Raw genomic sequence first — 25325 nt, forward strand, 5'->3', positions numbered from 1 at the left:
GACAGTAAATCCACAGAAAGATGTAACCTCTTTTTTTATTATCAAATATATAAAGGTGTCCTTTTAAAAATAAAACTGACATATTGTTACTCTTAAGATTTCAGATCTTTGCGTACACAGGACAATGTGATAAAGACAAACCACTAAACACTGCATCAAACCCTCTGACCTTCTCCCCAGAAGTAACAACCTACATACAAGAACAGCAGCACAGAGTCAGAAGATACTCAAAGAATCCCAATGTACCAACTCTGAATGTATCATTTTTTTAGTAATTAAAAATGCAAAGTTCCTATTCAGTTTGGGGTTTACAAAAGTGACTGTTATGCTCAAAATTAAGAAGTCTGCTTAATAAAATAAAGGACACTGTTTAATAAAAACCAATAGTTAACAGAAGGGGTTTCACCATGTTCCCATGAGGAAATTAATAACATTTTAATCACTTCAGTAATGCACATCTACTACTTCCATTAGTGAGGAAAAGAAAGCATATTAGCCTAGTCTAAGGTACCTCTAAAGTCAAGCTTTTGTCACAGGTTTTAAGCAATAGTGAAATAAACAGACCTCTCAGCCTACTTAATAAAAGCATCCCAGCATTACTGAAATGCACATGTTTTTCTCCAAAACTCTGACTTTTTTATTTTTCAACTCCACTTGTGTGGGTAACTTTCACATGGCATTTATGTACTTACCGGAGCAACAAAAAGGAACAGAGATAGGGAATTAGTGTGACCAACACTGTTAATAGAGGGTTAGCCTCTGGACTAAGGGCTGGAGCCTCCATCAGCAACTACACTGCCCACAAGTTGTACGCGCAGAAATACACCAGTGAGGAATGTCACTGACAGAGGTCGACACAATGCCAAGTGTCATGTTACTGTGTACTATAAACCTGACATTCAACAACAAAATAATGTGCCTCAAGAGTTTAACTCATTAAGACGTATTACCGATCATGGGGAAACTGGTAATAACATCTGCTACGGCAATTTCATCTTGAATCTCAAAACATTTAATGCCAAATGCATGTTTCAGTACTTGCTGCCAAAAATCTTACAAAACACAGTTAAGATTCAACAGCAGTGATTCACACACTCCAGATATTAACTGCCTCAGTTTCTAAAGGCTGTGGAATAAGTAAGTTATATTCACTGTTCCACAACCTTTGCTCCCTCTTTGCAAAGATGGCAAATATGTGCCAAGAACACACTCACACATTCTATTTTCTTCTTTTAAGTTTGGCACTACATAAAACAGTATTTGTTCACAAATCAGACCCAAGAATAAAGTTCCATTGTGAACGCATTTCCTGATAGTCAGGCAACCCCTTTAAACATGTTGGCATTGATAAGGGTTGTAGCTAAACAGTCTTTCCTGTGATCCTTCTGTCGTTAATGTTCAAACCAGGGAAGCAGCACGCAGCATGACCGTATTTCCCTTCTTCTGCTACCTACCAGCTCCTTATCTTCCTTTTGCATAATTAGCACTATATTCTTTGGACCATATTTCTAAACCAAAATCAGGGTATGATCTGGAAATTACAAAGAGCGTGTTCTCACAAGTCGCTCTCTGGCACAACAAACTTGAGGCTGATTTCTGGGCCCGAGAGCATGTGAATTACGTTGCCCAGCATATAAAGGCAAAACGAAGACACACTATAAAGCTAGGTTTATTTTGAATATGTGACAAAGAGGTAAGAACTGATGCACTAGCTGACACTGCTTCCTGTGCTGTACTGAGTAGGAGAGGATCATAACCGTCAGAGCAATGCTGCGTTGGAGTGTGGGGTACGTGAGTGCAAACCAAATAAGGAATCACCATAAGATGCAGGCAGCGTGCCATTCTGGGATGGGGCACAAGACAGGGAGGCTATATCTTGAAATCAGCATCACTTCCAGTTTACCTGCTTTTGGCTGTTAAGCAGTAATAAGTGTCAAAACAGTGGTGCCAGGCAGCAGGATGAGACACAACGGGCATTAACTAAAATACAGGAAGCTTCACCTGAATAAGAGGAAGAACTCCTTTATTGTGAGGCTGACTGAGCACTGAAATAGGGTTACCAGACTGGTTCTGGAGCCTCCTTCCCTGGAGATATTCGAGAACCATCTGGGACGTGTTCCTGTGTAACCTGCTCCAGGTAACCCTGCTTGAGCAGGGAGTCTGGACCACATGAGGCATGGTGGTCCCTTCAACCTCTACCATACTGTGAGTCTGTGATACACAGAGCTCTGTGTAATCTAGCCGTACAATCCAAAACCAAACTCAATCGTAATTTCAGAAATCACTAAAATCCTTAATTTTTTTTTTGTTTTTCCATTTAAAATACAAATAAGAGGAAAATACTGATACAAAGGTCCAACATTGCCTGTCATTTTTCCCTGCATGATTTTTCTTTTAACGCCACCATCAAAGAATTAGTTAAAAAAGATGTTATAAGTAAAAAAACCCACTAACTAATGCCTGTTTTGAGAAGAAACACTCTCATCTACTCCTTCCCTCTTTTAAACAGACTCTTTAATTTAAATGCTTCATTAAGTTGGTAGAACCCAAAGAATAACTGCAAATATTTAAACTACATCTGATTCAATAATAGCAATAATAAACTCATATAAAAACATGTGCTCAGTGACCTCACCACAAATGAGTTATATAGAATAATTAAAGTACTTCGAGTTCAACAGAAACCAACACTCCCCATGCGTGTCACAATGAGCTAAAGCCAGAAGGCATACAGTGAATTACACAGGTGGCAGAGAGATGGACACAATAAACAACTGCTATTATCAGCAGAGAGCTCACTCTTTGCACAGGCGGTATCAACAAGCAGGTATCAGAGCTTTAAGGGCGAGACCAAATGATCCAGCGTTATCTTAATTAAGTTTTACTCAGTTTAATTATCTTAAAGACCAGAACCAAGAATGTTCTCTCCAGGACTTGTAACAGATTGCAGCTGACAACCGTACAAACATACAGCAAATTGAGAGACTCCAGTGTGAGGCTCAGAGACTATCGAATAAACCCAAAATTCAGCAAAACTCCACAATATCCACGTCCAAAGAAACCTGACAGTCTTGTGCCTGTGCATCCTGCACTGGGGCAAAACCTCAGGGTAGGTACTGAACACGCAAAACATTGCTCTCAACTTCTTACAGCTCAAGTCTAGGCATTAAAGGATGTGGTTGTGCAAATTTCTGCCTTGGATCAGTATTAGTCGAAGAAATTATGAATCAGTAAACAAGAGACTGCCATAAACATCCCTAAAGATTTAACTGCTGATCAGTAACTAGTTTTGAAAAGGGCTGTTATTTGCCAAAGGAACTCTGGAACCACTGCAATTATACATCAGGATAAAAATAGCCACTGGTTTCCCAGCACCACCAGCGATCTGGCACCGAATCAGATCCAGAAAGTTCTGGATCCAGCCTAGTAGCTCTATTTTCCTCTAGTATTCTCAAAAATCCACCCAAGTTCCTTTTTAACCTGGATGTTCATTTGAAAGCTGCTCACTTTTATATGTTGCTTCTCTGTTTCAGTGATAGAAGATGAGCAATAGGGGCACTCTGGATGAATCTGTTTCGAGTGAACTATCTCTGAACATCCATGAATCCTCCTCACATATCTGCAAGCTAAGGAAGGAGACCTGCGCCCCACCTCAGAGTTAATGCTGCTGAGGAAAAGAATTAAGTGGGGCTTTGGTGGTTTCCTACATATTAGGAAAGCTTTTTGTTTTCCGTATCATTTTGGCAATGTTCCCTTTCACTGCGAGCTGGAAACGGTCCTAAAAAGTGATGCCTTACACTGCTGTAAGTAACAGCATTTTACAAACAGCCAGTTAATATCTGATTGCTCCTTAACAGAGTCTCGTGATACTTAAAACCTTAAAAATACTCCTTCAGTGGAGACCTATATCACCAACACAATATTGACAGTGAAAAATACTCCTGAGATTTTTAACACTGGAGAATGCAAAATCTGACACGAAAAACATATTTAAAATAAGATGCTGTTCCAGAAGACAGATTTTCCTTGCATTTCTAAGCAGCTGTCTGTACAGTGCTACGCTTCATCGTTATCACTTCAGGTCTTGGCAGCACAAGAGGAGATGACATGATACGCATGAGAAGTCAGCTGCCACTGTTCTTTCTCCGAAAGATTCTCAAAGCTAGGGCAGGGGCTGAGGTTCCATATAACATCCCCTATGCACTACAGCTGGAACACATGCTAATTTATCTTTATTATTCATCAGAAATAGAGCCTGATACATACAGGTAGTTGCATTCACAGGGTATGATTTAAGCAATCATCTGCACATCATCCTGCAATTTCACACTCACAGAGGAGGAGACTTACAGCTCCCAAAAAGCAGGCCCATGAAAATGCTACTGAAGAATATTTTCCTTTATAATGCAATAAACCAAAATTCATTAAAAAAGAGAAGCTGAAAGAAATTCAGCTCCAAGTCTGAATTAGTTGTTTTCAAAGAATTTGGTCAAGAAGAGATAGAGTAACACGAAATGCAGAAAGGAATATACATGTATTAGCCAAGCATGACAGAGATGCAGAAACGCAGTATTGTTGATACTCCTAGTAAATGTTACGTGAACGTATTTTTCCTTTTATTGTCAAACTATCTGCCCACCATTAAGTGCTGTAATTGATGCTGCTAGGTAGCAAAGGTCTGGTTTTGCTAGAGCATCACTGGCATCAAGTTTTTTCACCTTCTTTACCACGTAATTTTATGTTACAATTCCACCATTAAGTTTTATTACCTCTTTAATGAACTCCGATTTCTCTTACTTCTCACCACCTAAAGAGAATCCAGAAAGAACTAATGCTGAAGCTTTCAAACCAGTCACTTCTAGGTATTTATTTTCATTGATGTGCTTTGGGGTTCTTGTCTACCGGCACCGACTACACTGAATGATCTTGCAATAACAGAACATTACTACCTGAGCACACTTTTACATGGTTATACATAACCTCAGTTGATGAGCGTATTCTTTTCCTTAATACGATGACAGCCACATTGCCAGCTGAAGCTGCATTGCGTTCCCTCCCTCATTGCAAGATAAACTGTCGTAACAAATACACGTCCAAATATACCCAATATACCATGAGCACTTGGAACTAAATCAACAGTGACCAACAAAAGATTAATATAATCACAGTCTTAGAGAAAGTGGCAAAGTGGGAACAACTCAGGAAGGATCAAGCTCTAACGATTAACATTAAATGATTACATAATTAACATTTAGTTTTCCATTCTTCTGTGATTTTACATCAAAAAATAAGCAGGCATTGCAATGAAGATAAATATGTTATGGTAGCCAGAGGTATGCAATGCCATTTTACTTGCAAAGAAATCAAAGAAAAGATTTTAAGGTAAAGATGCAATGCTTTAAGGCTACTTTAATTAGTCTTCAAAACTGTTTTAGTTGGAAATGGTAGGGACCACAAATACCTGGAAAATAGCTTGATTTAGAGATATATTCTTCCAGAAGATTATGTTGATAATGTAGCTAGATGAAGCAGAATAAAAAACTAAGCTGTTAACTGTTCCACTGCGCCATAAAGTACATAAACAGAACTAGAATGTACCAAAAACATATTATGTAATGAATTCTAGACCAAATTAGCAGATAGATAGAAAACAGGAAAAAGCAAGTTAGGTCTGTGGCTCTCAGCATCTGTCCAGACTGGAGCTCACACCTCCCACCACATTTGACTCTGACAAACAAAAGACAGGACTATTAGATACACAACAGAAAAGTTTCTATTTCCCAATACTATGAGGTCTGGAACAGAGTTAGAAAGAGAACCCAAGATCTCGCAAGGAACCTAAATACTCCTTGTATATTAGGAATTATAAGAGACTGCTGACAGGAGAAAACAGGCTTCATCTGGGTCAGTGTTTTAGTTCGAGGTAGGAATGGATTTTCAAAGGGACTGTACCCAGCATCTTTATCTACTGCACTTTAACCAACATCAAAGATGTCTTGTAGCATACATACTGGATTTCTGTGAAGTTAAACATACTTATAGTATTTAGTCCACAGGAGCAGATTGGAATTAGCCTAAAAATAAAACTGCTCAAAATGTGCATAGTGTGGATGCCAGGTCCTCAGCACCAAACACTGCAATCCCTCAAATCCACTCCTACTATATTGTACTGTTTGCTAATGTGGACAGATCTAAACTGCTGCTGCAGCTTCTCAGAGTCCTGTTCCTTAAAACTGGTAGACACAAAACCTGATGATTCCACATTTGATGATTACATTTGAATGGAGCAGAAAACAGCGTCAGAATTCTCACCACCCGAGCACAAATGACACTGCATTACCAAAAACTAACTCAAAACCAGGATACATAAGTTTGATGCCTCAAGCTCCTCCTAAAAAACGCAGATGCTTTTTGCTAGTTCAAGCAAGAGCCCTTGCCCAAATTATGCTTAAGTAACAATAAGGTACTTTCAAGATTTGTAGGCAAGCAAGACTACTCGGGGAATCCAAAGTTAAGGATCCTTCCATTCAAGTACTCATATGCATTCTTCCAAATCTCCAGTTTCTGAACAGGATCAGCATATTCTACCTTTATATCCAGCATACTAGGGCTTGGACAGACCCAGACTGAACAAGCATACAAGGCTTTTTATTCCTGAGGCAGTAAACCTTGCAAGACTTGGAAAAGCCACATGCCTGAGAGCAAATTTGTGATGCTACCCAGATCCTGTGCAACCTGAACACTGCCACGGATGGGGCAGCCACAGCTTCTCTGGGCACCCTGGGCCAGCGCCTCAGCACCCTCACAGGGAAGAGCTTCTGCCTAAGATCCAACCTGAACTTCCACTGTTTCAGTCTGAACCCATCACCCCTTGTCCTACCGCTGCAGTCCCTGATGAAGAGTCCCTCTCCAGCATCCTTGTAGCCCCCTTCAGACACTGGAAGCTGCTCTGAGGTCTCCCCGCAGCTTCTCTTCTCCAGGCTGAACAGCCCCAATGTTCTCAGCCTGGCTCCATAGGGGAGGTGCTGCAGCCCCTGAGCATCCTTGTGGCCTCCTCTGGACTTGCTCCAACAGCTCCATGTCCTTCTTATGTTGGGGAACCAGACCTGCACACAGTGCTGCAAGCAGGGTCTCACCAGAGCAGACCATGTGAAAAACATGCAGCATGTTAAAAAGAATCACATGAAAATGCTTTCAGAAAGTCAAATACAGCTACATACACAAAGTTCGCCAGAATCACAGCCAGGACAGCAGCTAGGAAAGGGCTCTTATTACCAGAATTTCAAGTCTGCAAAACTAAAGGTAACCAGAGGAATGTCATTCCCTGGAAACCCAGGAGGCACAGCCAGTGCACAGTGAACTGCAGTTAGGCCACAGCACTTCTGAGTCTGTAAGCAGTTTACCAGACCATAATACCAACTCTGCTGTTACTCAAGAAGCTTTTAATGGTCCAGTATAATGAAAGCTTGTACCTGCAAGCACACAACTGAATTTAAAGCTGCCACAATCGTTAAAGGAGAATGGCTCTTCAAAAATTGGTCAAAGTTTGTCTCAGAAGCACTTAATGCAACAGCAATGTGATCGATCTTGCAGCCTGTGAATACAAATGGATAGGAGCTTGGAAACAGCTTCTGTCAGTTCAAAAGCAGCTTACAAAGGTGAAGAGAATTTTGTAGGTGGACATCAATAAAGTGGTACCTTAGTAACATCTGATTACAGACGGTCATTAGTGATTGCCTGCCAAAACATCTTGGGTAGCTGTAATTTATCAGCTATGATCAAGACCCATTCCTATCGTAACAGAAACCTTTACAGAGAGGAATACATTCTTGGTCAGGGCATTTCACAGGATGTCTTAAGGAAGGTGAAGAAGAGAGGAGAATGTTTCTGCCTAGAGTTTCATTTCTTCTCTTTCACTTTCCTGTAGCAGACTGGGAACACTGTCAGCTTCACAGGGCGCTATTTCAGCTTCTGGAAGGGCTGCAAAACGAGGAGCAAAGGGATGTGAAGGCAACGAATGAACTCTTACAAAATGCACATAACCTTCACGTGGGTGTTTTTTTAGGGCACCCCACAATGGTTTACCCACACATGTCTGGGTATTCTATTACTGGTAAGAGAAGTAGTTCTGTTTTCTGGGTTCTATTCTGCAGAGCACTTCTCAGGCATTGTGATCTTCTGAAAAGATGCATTTTAACACCTACACCCGTCTGGCTTGCTTGGAAATTTAACAGGGGCAGGCAATTCTTACTGCTGTTTAGAAAAGATACGGCACTGCAAAGTCAAGGAGAAAGAAAAAACCCAGGTGGGTCAATATCTGAACTGTAAAAAAATAAATCAGCAACCCATTTCCCCATACATGAGCTGTAAAACATGAAGCAACTTCTCCATTTCCTTTCCTGAAATGCCTTGTTCAAAAGGGAGAAAGAATAAAGAACAAAAGCTGGAAACAATGTGAAAGGATTATTTGCCTGAGAAGATTTGAGACTACGCTGTGCAACCAGGTTATAGAACATACACGAGATAGAGGGATTCAGGATAAATTCCGTACATTAGCTGGCAATAACAGTTCTGTGCCATCCTTACAACAGTACCTTCATAATGTATTTCAATTACGGGTCAGGCAAAACATGCTGTATGCTATGAGTGTAGCGCTGTCCTTCAGTTAAGAAGCCTAAAGAGTTTTGAAAGTCTTCTTTTTAAATATAGAGAAATAATTCAGGTACTGATGAATTCCAGAGGCTTTGATGCTCCTCTCATTTAATTTAGAAATTAAATTTCAGTTATAAAATGGCACTGACCACATTTTTTCCACTAGCAAAATACATCCAAACTTTTATTTCAACATTCACCCAAAATAATTGCACTGCACATTACTCAGCTTCAATGCAAACTGGGCAAGTTCTGCATCCATTTCATCTGTTAACATTTTCTTGATTTCTACTCTTCAATTTCATTTTATACTACAAAATCTCAAGTGTTATAATCCAAGACAGAAATCATTAAGCACTGAAATCCTGTTTCGTTTAGTCTGAGGGGAAAACAGAGTGATGTCTGCATTTCAAATAGCAAATTCTACTATAATCTGAAATACACGGAATGTAGCATTATTCCAAAACTCTTTTCCTCTCTTCTGTTTTGGTAGCTTCAATAAATAGGCAGAAGGTTATGGTCTGATTTTCTCTTTTAGCTAACTGTGGGAAAGAGAAGGGCTCACAAAATGGCAAACAAGTTGAGTAATGCATATAGGGGAATAAATAGTCAGTAGGAAAAGGAAAAGGAATTTGTTTTTATTAGAGGATTTTAATCTTACCGTGCTACAACTAAAAACTGGTCAATCTGACGGTCAGTAAGGGGGCTATCTGGATCCCATACTTTTACTTCCAGCTTTGCCTGTTCTCTGTCATCTAATTCTCCTGTCAAAAGGTAGATGGGACAAAACACTTATTACTCACAATGTTTTCCTCTGTGTATTTCTAGTACTACGTTTAAAAGAGACATTGTACATTTTTAAACATACACACAGCACTTAACAATCAGCAGTTATCCATTTAAATTCCATAAGGCAGCATCAGTCAAATAAATATCTTCCCTTAACATCAGCATTTCAGTTTAAGGAGGCACAGTACCAAAGAACTTTAATAACATGTGATTATAAACTTGAAACCATAACCTAAGTAACCAGCGGTTTCTTTAAATTGCTTCTCAACTATATAAAAGTTGCTGTTTCACTTATGCCATATTAAAATTAATGTTACACTTAGCCAGCTTCAGCAATTAAATTATATCCAATTTGTATTCTATGCCCCAAACCAAAAATCATTATGAAAAAATGCTGTCTACTACAGTGAATTACTTTTTCACCTCTTGCTCTCAGCCACTACATTATTTGTATTGTTAACACAAGTCATACTATTAAAATTGCTGTGTACATTGACTAGTTATATCTTCTTATAAAACAACAAGTAAGGCTACAGCACAAGAAAGTTACTATACACTACATCATCATTTCCCAACTCCATTTCTCAAGTGTGAAACTGCTGCAATGATTCACGTTCATAGGGAAGCCTCAATCTTGTCTGACCACTTGCTTACTAACACCAGTAACTTATACAGCAAAACGAGAAACACCACAGAGAATGATGAAGTATGTTCTACTATATTCCACCACATATTCTACTAGTATGAGAAAATTTACCCACTGGGATGTGGCCAACACATCTGTGGCCAGAACAGATGACAAAAGCGAAGTTAAAATCATTGTCTTTCCTTGGTGTTTTATAGTCTGAGCGTGTTCTTCCTTCAGTGAACATGTGAAAGCCTAGTTGGCTGCCAGTACTTGTCTTTGACTTCTATGAGTGACTACAAGAATAAAAACCTGCTCTCAAACACAGCCATTCCATTTCCTTTGAAAACCTAGGTGTGTGTAGTCTCCCTCTGAGCACATAAATCCCTTTTGTCTGTGCTACTGCTTATGACTTAATGAAAAGACTCACTCTGAACACACAGCATCATCAAGACATGAAATAACCTGTATACTTAAGAGTCTGGAAGCAGACTGGAAGCCAAGCATGGCTCTTCTGAAACAAGCTCATACATGGTGAGTTTCTCTAGCACGTTCACTCTGGAAGCAAATGAAAATGTGGTCTATATATTTATCCCTATCAAATACACAAGTTAGAACTGTACCATGCTGCCTGCGTAATGTTTCAGGAACAAATTACACAGTCACATTCTCAGAAAAAGACAGTAAATTGCTTTCTTCTGATACACAGGCAATCAAAAATTGCCTGCCTAATGGGACTTCAGCTTAAGTGCATTCAAATCCAGTACTGGAGACAAACTGTTAACTTCTGGCAAGCTTGGGTAGGATTTTAGATCTATAAACTTATTCGATGGACTACAGACCTGTCAATACATTCATTTTTTCCATCTGTGACAGACGCATTGTGGGTGATGTTCTACATTTTATAAATAATCTCTGAGCTCTTCATTTCAATCTGTTAATATATAGTTTTTAAATGTCTTTAATGCTAGTTAACTGTTTCAGGACATCACACCCTGGAGATCGTAACGAAACTCAGGCAGGATATACTTCCCACAAAGAAGAAACCTCATACAAGCACAGCACAAGCAGTCAAACTAAACATGTCACTCTCCTCAATCAAGTTTGCAAAGAGGTGAACAAAACTGCAGTACTACACATCTTCCTTCAGGTGGAGGCAATTAACCAACCGCTACTACAAGATGTTGTTGTAACTCGTGATGAAGGTAAATCTGAAATATTGCCAAACAGCATTTTGTAACAGCGGTAGACACCAATGGGTTATGAGCAATGGAGTATCGCTATCAAAAGAATCCAAACACATATAATGTAGTATTTGCAATATTAAATATTACTGCAACAATGGTAGATAGAAGTTTTCAGAAAATACGTCGTTGCTGCCAAACTGCCCTAAAAAAATGGCTTCATTCCCCATTTTCTACTTAAATGGCAGGATATTCTCACTGAAACAGGAGAAAAGTAACCTAACAGAGATCAAATCATGGAGGCAGTCAAGTGGGGCTACAGAAAACCCTTAACAAGGTATTTCAGGAATAAAGATTTTGTGTAACTTCCTTTAAATGTGTTGAAAGAATCCGTGCAGGAGGATCACATCAGCAGGTCTTCTTTCCAGAAGTCTTCTTTCAAACAAGAAATTATAAACCTCCTCTTTATTCCTTGGGCTGTGTGCCCTTACTCAATCACGCCTAACTTACACTACAGGATTTTAATGTAGCAGACCCTTTTAAAGCTAAGACTGCATTTCTCTGTTAACACTTCTACTTTGATCTTTTATGTTCAAATATTGTTGAACTTGACACAGAACTCTAAGACATTCCATTAATTCCTTATATTGCAAACTCAAGGACACAAACAGAACGGGGGAGTTTAACTTCTAACATTTCCAGTGTTGCATCAGAGAATCTATTTCACAAGTGTTACCATTCCTCACCACCACCAACACACCAATTCCAGCTCCTGAGAAGTGCTAAGCTACCTTTTTGAATGGCAGGTACAACACACTAGTGTATCCAATTTATTTTGAGCACTGCTTATAGTATTATTACAGCCAATCTAATCCTGAAGATTCACTTTACCGGAAAACACTAGTAAAAGGCCAGAAATACACCTGATTTTCTCCTCATCAATCATTCGATACAGCACTTCACGTGGTTCTCCTCTAATAAACCCCCGCCCCAAAAAACCCCAAACCAAGCAACCAAAGCACACAAAAGAAAGAAAGCCCCCAAAAAATTAAGTTCTGCATTTCAGCTGGTGCTTTTAAACAGAGGAAAGTACGATACACACCACCACCCCCCCCCAAAAAAAAACCCATGCTACTTTTAACCAAATGCAATTAAGATGAACTACAAGAAATTACAGATCCACTTAGTCAGTCTTTTAAGACTTTACTTCCTGTAGATAAATACCCCCAAGGTAATTAATTCAGCATGATTCTATGTTTTTCTTACAACACAGATTGATTCTTCTTCTTAATATAGCGCATAAAACTACAAGGTCACCTTCAGTTCAAAGACAAGGGTAAGTGTTCAACTAAAAGAAAATAACCTGCAACACGAAGTATGAACGTTGCTTAGAGTGCAGCTATTTTGATTTCACAGGTATGTAACGATGCTGCAATGTTGGATCCTTTTAAGAAACTGAAATATTAAATCTACAAGTTGGAGTCTTTAAAAACATGGTTTTCAACGAAACAATTCCACTTTTAATGACAGACAGTTGGTGCGGTACCTGACTGAAAAATAGCCATTGCTCAGGGCCAAAGTCTTAGTCATGAATTTTGCACAATTCGCCCCATTTTTCCCAATGCCTTTTGATTCTCCTTTTCAAGAAGTAACTTGGCAGTCACTTCAACCCAAATACATAAACTGAACATCTGCAGTGCTTATCTTTCTGAGTGAATCCGTCTTTCTGATATGCAAAACAGAGGTACCGGCTGCTAAATCCTTAATCGCATGGGACAGAAACTCTGTAGAGTTGTGATTTTTTGGTCACAGTAAGAAAGCAGGCATATCCATGGACAGCAGCTGGACACGAGACCAATAGGTTGTACAGTAGAGTTCCTCCTACTATGGACATTCATTCAGGGCTCGGTACAATCTCTTGAGATCAGGCAGGAGTTTTGACTCATGTATTAATTACCCAGACTCACAAGATACCCGAGCACAGAAACATGAAGGCATTTGTAGATGTTTATATATCTGTAATGCTTAGCAGATATCTAAGAAGCAAACCCAGTGTCTTCATCCTTGTGTTTGTTTTATACCTGTGAAATGGGAGTATCTCTTGGCTGCACTGCAAGGATGTCTAACAGAGGTACTCGTCAGCTCTTACTGTCAGCTCTTAGTGCAGGTGCAACAAAACTGTTACTCACATATGGGATCAGATTTAGTAGATATAGCATTTAGATGATTTTTGCCAGAACTTGTTGCCAGTATGCTAACTGCAGGTACTCCTAGATGTGTTTTAGAGCATCGTTTCATGTGCTGAGATTGAAAAAACAGGCAACTAATCACTGAAATGGAGGCTTCAATTCATGAACCACCTTCCCATGCTGCTATTTAGACTGTCTGTCTGCAAGCTTTTCCTCTAACTTACAGATGAGGAAAACAGCATCACACTGGATTTTCTCCTACTGTTTAGGTATAAACAAAGTTTCAGATATTAAGCCTGTCTACAGTAAAATCTGAGCTTTCTCCTTCAATGAAGAGTTCATCAGCTCCCCTCTAAAGCAGTCAGCATAATCCTACTGTAGAAAATGACTTATGCACCCATACACAGAGGTTAATTACCACCCAGCTTTTTGTGAACAACCGAACAGGGAAAAATGTACAGTTTAATAGAGAAAGCAGGTTATAAAACATCAAAGTAACTGCCATAGGGTGACTACTTTTTACAGGAGGTATAGGAGGGAAGACATCTTTTGGGTGGATGTACAAACCATCTACTGACACTTACTGAGTTCAACTGTGTAAATTGAATTCACAGTAAACAGCTCGCTGACTGCTGGTCTCAACTAACAGAAATTGCACCCCTCCTTGCTATAAAAGCTCTGCAGACATAGAATTCTCAGTACTCATTTTTAATCTTATTCGTTATCATTTGTGATTCTCCCCAGCACTGATAAACACAAATCAGCCAGGAAACGGTCCTAAAGCTTACACTTAACTCTGCCAAAAATAAAACTGAGTAATGTGCAAATAATTTCTCTGATCAAAGCAACATGAGAAAGCTTAGATTATTTTAGAAGTGCAGGCAACAGGAAAGTTATCTGTTTACCTTGCAGTTGGAAAGCATTCCCCCCTTTTAGCCTGCCTGACAGATAAACATTCAATATTTCATTAGCCATTCAGATAATGAGCTGCATGTTTACACACATGTTATGGTACAACTCAATTTAGGAACATAATGCACACCTGAAGACCAGAAATGAAAACTAAGCTGTATAAAGACTACTTGAAGAAAGACTATAAATTAAAGATACCAGGCGATACAAGCCCATTATTTGTCTACAGTAATTTAAACTGCTACTGAGGCATAGCCCCATCACCTCCTACCCTCTAGAGCTCAGGTCTATAAAAAAATGCAGTCATCCTTCACTTGACAAATCCTTTTGGAATTAAGATCACCTCCAACTCCAAGGAGTTTAGAGCTCTCTCAGTGCTCAGCCTTACAGTACTTATAAATCAGTCACTGACGATGCAAAGACAAGACTTCACAAAGCACTCAAAAGAGCTTTAATTCATCAAGTTCTAAATTCCTAGAAATAAACAGAAAGAACTACAGCTGGGCTCAGAATAAACTAAACTGCACCCATGCAGTAATGACCAGCTCCTCCCTAAATGCTGCATCAAGAAGACTTGGCTTACGTGAATGCCCAATGCTGGAAGAAAGAAACAAATTCGGTTGCCTCTTCCCCAAAACCCTGTAGAACGGTAAGCAAATAGGGACCTCCACAGATCAGATAACAAGGAAACATAATGTCCTACAATCACAGTAATCCTCACTTTAAAGACCTTTCATTAAATCACAGTTAGGCAGAATCTCCATTGTCACAAAAATTAACTAATAAAAAGTCAGCCCTTTCATTTTAGCTTTTTATGGCAAATCTAAAGGCAATGACCTAAATTAATATATTGCATAAAACTACAAGGTCACCTTCACCTCAAAGGCAATTGTAAGTATTCAACTAATGAAAAGATACCTGAAATTCCCCTTTATTCTGGAATTAGCTTCCTGTTCTCCTTTGACATCTGTGAATAAACCTGAACAGTGTGACTTGCACCAAGATTCCCCACCCTGCACTCCCATTTGAGATGACGTTCTGGTTGGTAGACACTGTGCAGTGGTCTAGCACCTATTCCAATCTGAACACAGGAAGATTACAACAGCTTTTCTGAATGCCTGAAATAACACCCCAGGAAGTAATACTGTTCTTAGGAAAGCAGGATTCAGTGTATAAATAGTGACAGTACCATACTCCATGTGAATATTAACAATATTTAAAATACTTAGACCACAACACATGGAGCCTCTAAAAAACCCAACCACCTACTAAATCAAAATGAAATCTCTGGTCCTGCAATGTTTGTATTTAAATAAATAAAATGAATTAATATGATTTATGTTATAAATATGTGAATTCCCAGTGACCACAGTTTTCTGGAGATAAATGGGAATACTCGATTGCATAAATTTAACCAAAACATAACTTAGAATTTTCTCTTTGGGATGAAATGTATTTTGCCTTGTTCAAGTGTAAAAACTACATTTCATCTGCAGCCGATATTGGGTTTTCATCTTCCCCAGAATAAACTTAAATGAAAAAATGTGACTTACAGTAGAAGAGCAAATGAAACAAAAATCTCAACTTGCAGTGAAGTCCATTTAGGCAAAGTTACTGAGGCAGAAAATAACAGCAAAGTCCATTAAATACTAAGCTATTGCTGCCTGAGACGAGACTTGAGTGCTCACCTGCGTTATGTTATTGGAGATAATAAGCATATACACAACATCTAACAAGTAGCTGTATCCTGACTAGCCCACAGAATTCATTTAGTATCTGAAAAACTTCAGCCAGGGCTCTATAGGTATTTATTAATAAGTAAGTATTTCCAACAGCAATCAGGCACAACATTCCACACCAACAACGCAGCACAGATCATACATGCTGCTCACTGAAACTAGAGAGCAAAAGGGAAGACAGCTACTTTAGCTGCTGCACTCAAGTTCAAATCCAGAGGAGGCGACGAGGATGCTCAGGGGCTGAAGCACCTCCACTATGGAGACAGGCTGAGAACATTGGGGCTGTTCAGCCTGGAGAAGAGAAGCTGCGTGGAGACCTCAGAGCAGCTGCCAGTGTCTGAAGGGGGCTACAAGGATGCTGGAGAGGGACTCTTCATCAGGGACTGCAGCGATAGCACAAGGGGTGATGGGTTCAAACTGAAAGAGGGCAAGTTCAGGTTAGATCTAAGGCAGAAGCTCTTCCCTGTGAGGGTGCTGAGGTGCTGGCACAGGGTGCCCAGAGAAGCTGTGGCTGCCCCATCCCTGGCAGTGTTCAAGGCCAGGTTGGACACAGGGGCTTGGAGCAAGCTGCTCCAGTGGAAGGTGTCCCTGCCTGTGGCAGGGGTTGGAACTGGATGCTCTTAAGGTCCTTTCCAACCCAAACCATTCAATAATTCTATGTTGCTGAAAAACATAAGGTTATTAACAAACATAGGAAAAGATGCCTATGTCTCCTCAAGAAGCTAAAGACAGCAGGAAATCACAGCTCTTTTGTGATGAAGCTAAAACTCCAACTGACTTCTCTTCGAGCATAAAAACTTGAGAAAGGAAGACCTGCTTTTACAATTCAGGACAGGGACCAGGAGGGAGAGGGAAGAAAAAGGACCACTAAACAATCCCCAAGCAGCATGACATGCCCAACCTCAGTTGCTGAACAGCTCTTCTAAGATCCATGTGCTAAAAAGCGCTATTTCAAACCCTTCTAATTTATCATTTGACTGTTAACATCAAGGTTGTGAATGATCTGAGAAATGAAGCTCAGAAATTTACCACATTATGTGAGAACAGTGTTTGTATCATAAGTACATAACGAAGAACCAACTTAATCCATGTATTTTTATATAGTTTGATCACAACGATAGACACACTTAATACCTCAACCAATTGTACCAAAAGGCAAAAACCATTTTAGAGTAACACCACTGAAAAGACTTCAGAAAAAAATCTGGTTTCTAATGCAAAGTTTACAAATACCTCATTGAGCTACTGCAGGACATGTGGCAGCACACCTCAACTACGGCTCACCCTTTCTTCTGCGAGATTAGGCAGAAGTAAATGAAGCCTTCACTGACAAGAGGCACAAACAGGCCACTTACAAGTGCTTTGTCTAATTTACAGTAAAACTGACCGAAGTCTATAAACATGCATCTAGTTGCCCAGTACATAAATCACTAACCCGACTCCCTAGAAAAGAGATGGACAAGACTGACATAAAGGATATTATAAACCTATTAAAATTTGACATGAACAACATTGTGAAGAGTATTTTGTTATTTGTGATGATCATGTATTTGACAATTAACTATGCAAAATTTATTCCACTGAGCTTAATACAAGAAAAAAACCTACCAACTGGACAAGTAGCCACCATATTTCAATTTGCTAACCCTCAAGAAACAGTTCCTTCTTTTAGAAGGTGCTCTAGAAAAAATTACATGTTAACTTGAAGTCCAAAGTGCAACCAACAGAAACTCTCATTTGAGAACAAAACATATTTGAGTACACATAAACAGGAGTTTTGCTCTGATGTATTACCTGCGTCAAGATTCATCTCATGTAACTTAAACATTCTCCAACCTACTGCAGAAATCCCCTTTCAGCTGAGATGACTCAATTCTAGACAACATTGTTCTACTCCGACCTGGTCCTCTCCAGCTCCACATGACTCTCCCAGCACTCAGAATCCTTACAGCAGACACTATGGGCAGAGCCAGAGGAGCAGACCACTGGACACAAGCAATTCATTAGCAGTAAAACATTCTTACCAGGTACTTCCCACTGTTCAGATAAGCCTGCGCACACTGAGAGTGCGAGCAGCTGCCCCTGTTATGCTGCCCAGGACAACACAGGTCAGGAATCTTTTTGTGCCCAAACATACTCTTCAACCACCTGAGCAACTCGAAGGCAGGTAGCGAATGTTCAGAGGTTAACCACCTCTACAACCCACTTTCAAGGTGGGGGGTTTGTGCCAAATCTCAGAAATTACCCCATGTTTTTTACAAGAGAAACAGAACTGTTGAAGGTCAGTAGCTGCTCTGTTACACTGAATCATACTATGCATATGTTACACTTTTCCTTACATTGCAGCATTATAATCTAACTATATTGAAGAATTTTGGTAGGTATTAACGTTGTTAGCTTAACGTTGGTGTTTGCACTTCCTAATCTTTGGGTGTCCTTTTATTTTCAGACTGAGATTTGCTAAAAGCTCAATGTATTGTCCCAAGCCTTTAAGGAAAAAGTCACTTGAAACTGAGCATGCTAATGGCAGTGACTGAACACATACAAAGGAGTTATCCCAGCACCACCACTGGAGGGAAGGTGACCAAGTAGCAGCTTGAGGTTTCTCTTGCAGCTTTTGTTAACAGAAGTCTCTAGCCCAACCTGCTCTTCAAAGCAGGCTCACAGAGGTTTGGAACTGGATGAACTTTAAGGTCCCTTCCAACACAAACCAGTCTATGACTGGAGGACCCAAGCCTGGATCAGTATGTAGACGTGATCTAATGAATCCTCAGTAAAGGGGGATGATCACTTTCCTGATCTACAGGCTACGTGTCAGGGGACACAGCCCAGGATGCTGTTGGCCTCCTTTGCTGCCAGGGCACGTGGCTGGCTTACATCCATCCCCCTCCGAGCTGTCAGCACCCCAGGGCCTTTCCCACAGAGATGCTCCCCTCAGCACCCTCACCCCCCAATACGTTTCACACATTTATGAAACACAAGACTAAAAGTACCTTCATATGCTGTAATTTTCCCTTCAGCTAGAACAAAATTAATGCCATCTCAAAACACAGAGGAAGAAAACTGTCCTTGTGACTGAGGCACACTACCACATAGAGGTTTATTGGCATATTTTAAGTCTTGTCACTCCTCTTTCACCCTCCTATCAGCTACACATTGTCCAAATTTCAGAGGGCATTCCAATGACTACAGTCTTCTCTGATAATCAAAAGACCTACATACTACCTGAGGGTCTAAGACCTTGGCAATATAATCTGTTTAAAAGAGGAGCAAGTAAGGGGAATTCAAGTTAACTGTCAGCAGAGAAATCAAATTAGTTCTCTGCACTTGTGATGACTGGACAAACTGGAGAGGTTCACATGCTTCCTGAGACACCTACAAGATCTATCTCAAAATGAAGCATCTGTAGGAGACATTACAGAACAGTTATACCATAGGAAAAGTACCAAGTTATTTCAGTTTGGACAAGCATTCTCTTAGGATCTCTACAGGAACTCAAGGATACAACAGCTGCTAATGGTGACATGTGAACTCAAATCCACTTGTGTGACCTAGGGTGTGAAGAAGGGCATACGGGCTAAACAGGAAATGTGGGCATCTAAGCGCTGTCAAGGCTCACAGCTTTACTAAGCCAAATCAGTAGAAATTGAAACAAAGATACACTGGAGACAGGTCAGTAGGTGTTTTATAAAGAAAAATCACACCTCACATACTTAAGGCCAACTTGCCAAAGCAAAATTTTATAGGGATTTTTTTTTGCCTTCTGCTTGGGATTTTTTTATGAACTCACCAGTTCCTTATTATACAAGCTGTTGACCAAACACAGCAGGTGGATGCACCAAACAGCAGCTTCAGGGCATCACACGCAGAGAACCAGGTACCTTGCTCCTGCACTGTAGAGTTGCAATACTTGAAACAAGATACTCTGTCCAAATGCATGTTTTGGTTCTCTACGATAAACCTTTTTAATCTTGCTTTGTAGAGAGGAGGAGAACGCTACCCTGCTCTTGAATCACATTTGGAAATAAACAACTGCTGTATTCACTGAATAAACCATTGGAGAATGTGCTGTGAAAAGCAGAGGAAGGACCTTCTTTAGTATCGTACAAGCGAGAATTTGAGTCAATGCTGTAGAAGAGTCTCCTATTCTCCAGTGTAGTAAGAGCATCTAAGCAGACTCTCAAAATCTTTGAGCCAGTCCAGCAAGTCTTGTCTAGCAAAACTGGAGCTCTTGGCACTGGGGGGATGTGAGAGACTGAACTGTAATCAGACTGCACCGTCCACCGTCTCAGAGACTGGTCTGAGGAGCTGAGGTAAGACTCCACCATCCATTGTCTCAAGGACTGGTGTGAGGAACTGCTGTCCTACATTTCAAGGACTGCTGACAGATGCGTAACACCAGCGAAACTGGATGCACGTGATCCACCAGGAATGTGCAGCAGGTGACATTAACAGAGGTACCTCCCCCTAATGCATTGTAAAAAGGGGAAAAAGGTAATCGTTGCTGGGTCCATCCACCACCGAAGATGATGACTATGGACCCTCAGCATGCTGCTGGATCCCAGTGGCGACTATTTCTCTCTGCACTCTGAATTCTTGCTTCATTTCTACCCTTTTTCCAATCTGTCCTATTGCTTTTTATAATAATAATCTTTTTTATAACAATTACATTTTGTTATATACCGACTGTGGGACTTGACCTTGTCTGCATCTTAATTTCACTCTGGGGATCATGAACACACTATTTTCAACACTAGGTTTTACCTAGCCAGACCTTGACAAGAGAGAAGTAAGGGTTTCAAACATCCATAATATCATTTGAATCTGACAACTCTGATCATAGTTTTAACCCCAAAGATGCTCATAACAAAAGTCATAAGAGACCGCTGAAAGAAACCTAGTTTGCTCTTTCTCCAAAGTTATAGTCTTCACTAAATGTGTAATCTAAGCAACTCAGCTACACACATAAGCAGTGTAGCAAAGCAAGGCTTAGACATTTTCAACCAGATTTAAACTTTGCTTATATTTGTTTACTCTAATCGTGTAAAGGATTTGATTCAATGTATCTCAAAGTGGAAAACGAGTTTGATCTGGAATACTTTACTCTGCAATATTTTAGGCTTTTGAAAAGGAAAACATTCTTTTCATTTCAAAAATGAAAGAGAAATATAAAGTTATCCAATTCACCCATGGGGTGGGGGGAGGTACGCTGCATTATCTTAAGTTTGGCCTGAACACCAGCCTTTAGAGTATGTTTTATTCAAGGACAGAAAAAAGTGGTAACATCAATGCAAGCAAAAAAGAAGTAAACTATTCCCACAAAGACTAGTTTTCTCCAATAAACACTAGGAAAAAAGGTAGTTCATTCTGGCAGGCCATAAATTATCCCAGTATCCAGAAAATGCAAGCTGTTTGAATTGTTCATCTACTATAACACATCACTATGTTTACAGCAAAGTCATTTAATGAGTTTTGAAAGCATATGGAAGGCCTTTTTTTCTTTTCCAGCCACTTTCTGAGTGGTCATCCGAGACCTAATCAGAACTGACACGTCTGCAGTCATTTGAATTGCATTTATACGCCAGGAACTTCTAAAATGAAATAAACTGGTGAGGTGTGAATATGATTTTTGCTAAATCTTCTTAAAAATGGCTTTGGGGATTTTCTGTCAACATACAATTTGCCTACCAACCACTTCTGAAAAGGTATTCAAGGTATTGTTCCCTTACATTAAAGGACAAATGTTATGTGGGAATCAAGTTAGCAATGCTTTCTGTTTTAGTATATTATACTATTACCAGATGACGTAAAAGCTGATTTTTCTCAAGTGGCACCTAGCTGACTCGAAATTATCTAAATCCTCTCTTTTAATTTAAGGTGACTGCTCTGTGTTTTTTAGTTTTCCAAAGTTATACACTATGGCATAATAATTTGGACATACAGATCATTCCTTAGCCATATTTAGCAATATAGGCTTGAAAAGTTTATTTCAAGACTGAGAAATCTTCACAGAATCCCATCATTTCCAAACATATCTGTTTGATTCTATCAATTTTAAACATTGTTTAGATTTGTTTTCATGAATGTAAAGGCTTGATGGGGAAAGGATTAACTTTCAGGCTGTCAGCTTACATAAAGACACAGTAACAGCTGAATCATCCTTTTCTTATCCTTGGAGGTCTGCAGGCTATGAAAACATTTAGATAACAATCAGTCAAAACCAGAATAATCCAGCTATTTTTATCCTTCAGACTCTTTTTTTCCACCAGTCAATAGAAATAAATGCAGATTAATCCAACTGAACTGCTAAAGAAGTGCTCCGTATACCGTAACAGATATTTGCTTCGTGGGCAACTTGGTCTTGCTTTCTGAACCTTAATAACTGAGGGACTACTACTGCCTGCTCAAGTCAGCAAGACAACTGCACTTTGGGGATTACTGAGGTGGGAGAAAAACACCCAGCAAAATCCTGCCTTCATGATGTAAGTGAAAGATCTACTCAGTTAACTGAAGCAAGGATTTAGCTTAAAGTTACGCTCCAGAAGAACTCAGTAACATAACTTTTAATAAATGTGGACTTTAATTTTAGAAGGAGAAAAAAAAAAAAAAAAAAAAAAAAAAAAAAAAAAAAAAAAAACCAACAAAAAAACACCACCAGTAAAATTTCCATGGGAAAACTATTTACTTTTTACTTTCTATGTAGTATTCACTGTTCCATAATTAGGCTCTGTGTTGAGTTAGAATTTAGGGGGAGAAGACTTCCTGCCTGGCAGACAAGCCTAGCAGGTTTCAGCATCCTGAAAACCCAGCAATTCAAACAGCTACTTCAGAAGCACATCAGTACTTCCTGCCTACTTGATATACACATTGAGAGAGTCTTTTTGTCTTAATCTCTTGGGAGCTTTCCTCCTGAGCATACAAACGTCTACAGAAATATTTGCTTCCCTACTGATAGGCACACTTGTTCTAAAACAAGTCTGTATTCCTTACATACAAGACTGGAAAAGACTTCCTAGGGCTTATTTCTGGTTATTAAGAGTAACAATGCAGGTGAGCTACTAAATATTCCATTAGAAAACGGAATTTCTAATGTTTTCGTTGGAAAACAATCTGCCACTTGCTAGAAGTCAAATCGTTCTTGTTTAATTCAGTTTAATAAGCAAGCTTTGTAGAAATAATGCTTGTTTTATATGAAACAAAACAATTGCAGGAACAAAAAAGCAGCCCACGACAAATGGAAAACACACCACTTAAAGTTACAAATATACCTATTTGGTGCATTCAGAACTCCTGTGAATTACTGCAAGTGATATTCCTGTCACATCATCTCTTCTTACTAAGGAGTAATACAGAGATTCTTGACAATGGTATCTATGTGTAGATAATTCTGAGGAAACTTGGGTTTGTAAGCACTCAATGGAGGATGCACATTTCACTGAAAAACACTCAGCTTATTTTAAAATGTACTAAGTAAATGTAACCTCAAATGTAAGACACAGTTGCAGTCACTTCCATTAAATAACATTCAACACTACATACATATTGTACTTGCAGTTTTGTTTAAAAGAATCAAGTTCCCATGCAGCAAAAGACTAAGGCGCAGGTAGTTGTGCTCAATTATATATAGATAAAATACAATTTACAATTACCAGTGATTTTAAAGATACGCCAAGACTTGAAAGATTTGTTTCTGTCCTGCCACAAAACAGGCAAGATGGTTTGATGGAAACCACTAGTTTAACATCAGACACAAACACACTCTCTATGCAGAGCCTGTTTCAAAAGGGACACAGAGAGTACATTTTTTGCTTGTTCTGTTACCACGTCTGATTCTACAAAATGGGTTGATCCCCAACATCTTACCATCAGGCCTATATTAACGACCTAAAGTGCACTGTACAGTTAAATGAACAAACACTGCCTTAACTGTGTTATGCACAATCTGGAAACATATCCTTCAGCAGCTATTCAAGTAGCCTTTCTTCATAACATTTAGTGGTATTTGTCAATTTTCAAGCACCTACTATTTTACCTTCTCTACCCCTATACTGATTAGGTTAGTTCAGAAAGTCAGCAGAAGTAATGATGCAAGGTAAGAATGTTTTTGACTAATCAAAGATCATAGATTTACCTTCTGCAAGCATGTCTGGCACATCTGCTTGATAGCGTGGCCCCACTCGGATTTCTCCCTTGTCTGCTAAAAGCGTTTTCAGTGATGGATCATACACCAGTGAATAAAAAAAGGTATCCTAAAAAAGAAGACACATTTGCAACACTATAATGGTTTTTAATCAACCATCCACGCACACTTTAAAAGAGAACAGGTTTGGTACAGTCCTCCTTACTCGAAATAAGAAGGATGTTTCACGGGTACTTTTAAATGGCTCACTGAAGCTTCTCTCATCGCTATTTCAGAACAGATCAGTAATGAGAAGATTCATACACATAAAACTATAAAGGGGTTTGAAAAGAATTAATGTTAACTGCTTTCTGAATTGAACATGTTTCCTCCCAAAAATCCCTACCATATTGACTCTGCATTATACATTCATCTGAAAAGAACATAAACCACTGCCAGTGGCTGAAAAGGGCTAACAGCAAAATACCTGCTAGTCACCTGAAGGGTAAGTCAGTCCTGTCTGCAGGAAATTGTTACTGATTATCAGTGGTTTTGGTGCAGAAATACAAAGACGTGCTCATTTCAGGTAGAACCTACTGACTGCCTGATGTTACATTAAAACATTCTGAAGAAAGATAGGTGTATTTTGAGGGTATTTTGCAATACGATTATCTTTCAAATTCTCAGAAAGCTTCTTTCCCTCTGGTAAAACTCAGAATTTTCAGTTCCTTTCACAAGAAAATAAAGGTGAGAAGATACTGCCATGCAGTAATTCAGAGACATTCGAATTAAAATCCTTGGCTAAACTGCCCTCAGGAACCTCTCTTGCTCTCTCTGTCCATTAACTACAGAATATTCTTTCTAGAATCCATTTGGGGGAGCGGGAGGGGGGATGGAAAGAGAGAAAGAAAAACAGATAAAACGAGGAGAAAAAGGCACCACGTGAATTCCCCCTTCAGTGTCTATAGGAAAACGTCTGGATCGTCTTGTTTTGTAGTATATGTTAGGAATTACTTGGAATTAATGATTTTTGAAATATAACCATATTAATACCAAACCCATCATGTGAGAGTGGCAAAAAAAACCTTTGCTCAATAACATTTTTCAAATCAGTGT

At 39.4% G+C, this 25325-nt stretch overlaps 1 protein-coding gene across 1 annotated transcript in view; it reads right to left on the reverse strand.

Moving 5' to 3' along the window:
• The window catches only part of MTA3 (metastasis associated 1 family member 3), a gene marked incomplete at both ends in the record, with an annotated part of 125407 nt that overhangs the window by 64914 nt on the left and 35168 nt on the right, over positions 1-25325 (reverse strand). The window contains 2 exons of the mRNA XM_080616891.1: positions 9314-9416; positions 24222-24339. Coding sequence (XP_080473017.1) covers positions 9314-9416; positions 24222-24339 — 221 coding nt within the window. The remainder of the gene's footprint in view (positions 1-9313; positions 9417-24221; positions 24340-25325) is intronic.

This window comes from Psittacula echo, assembly GCF_963264785.1.
Source record: "Psittacula echo genome assembly, chromosome: 4".
Classification (NCBI taxonomy): domain Eukaryota; kingdom Metazoa; phylum Chordata; class Aves; order Psittaciformes; family Psittacidae; genus Psittacula; species Psittacula echo.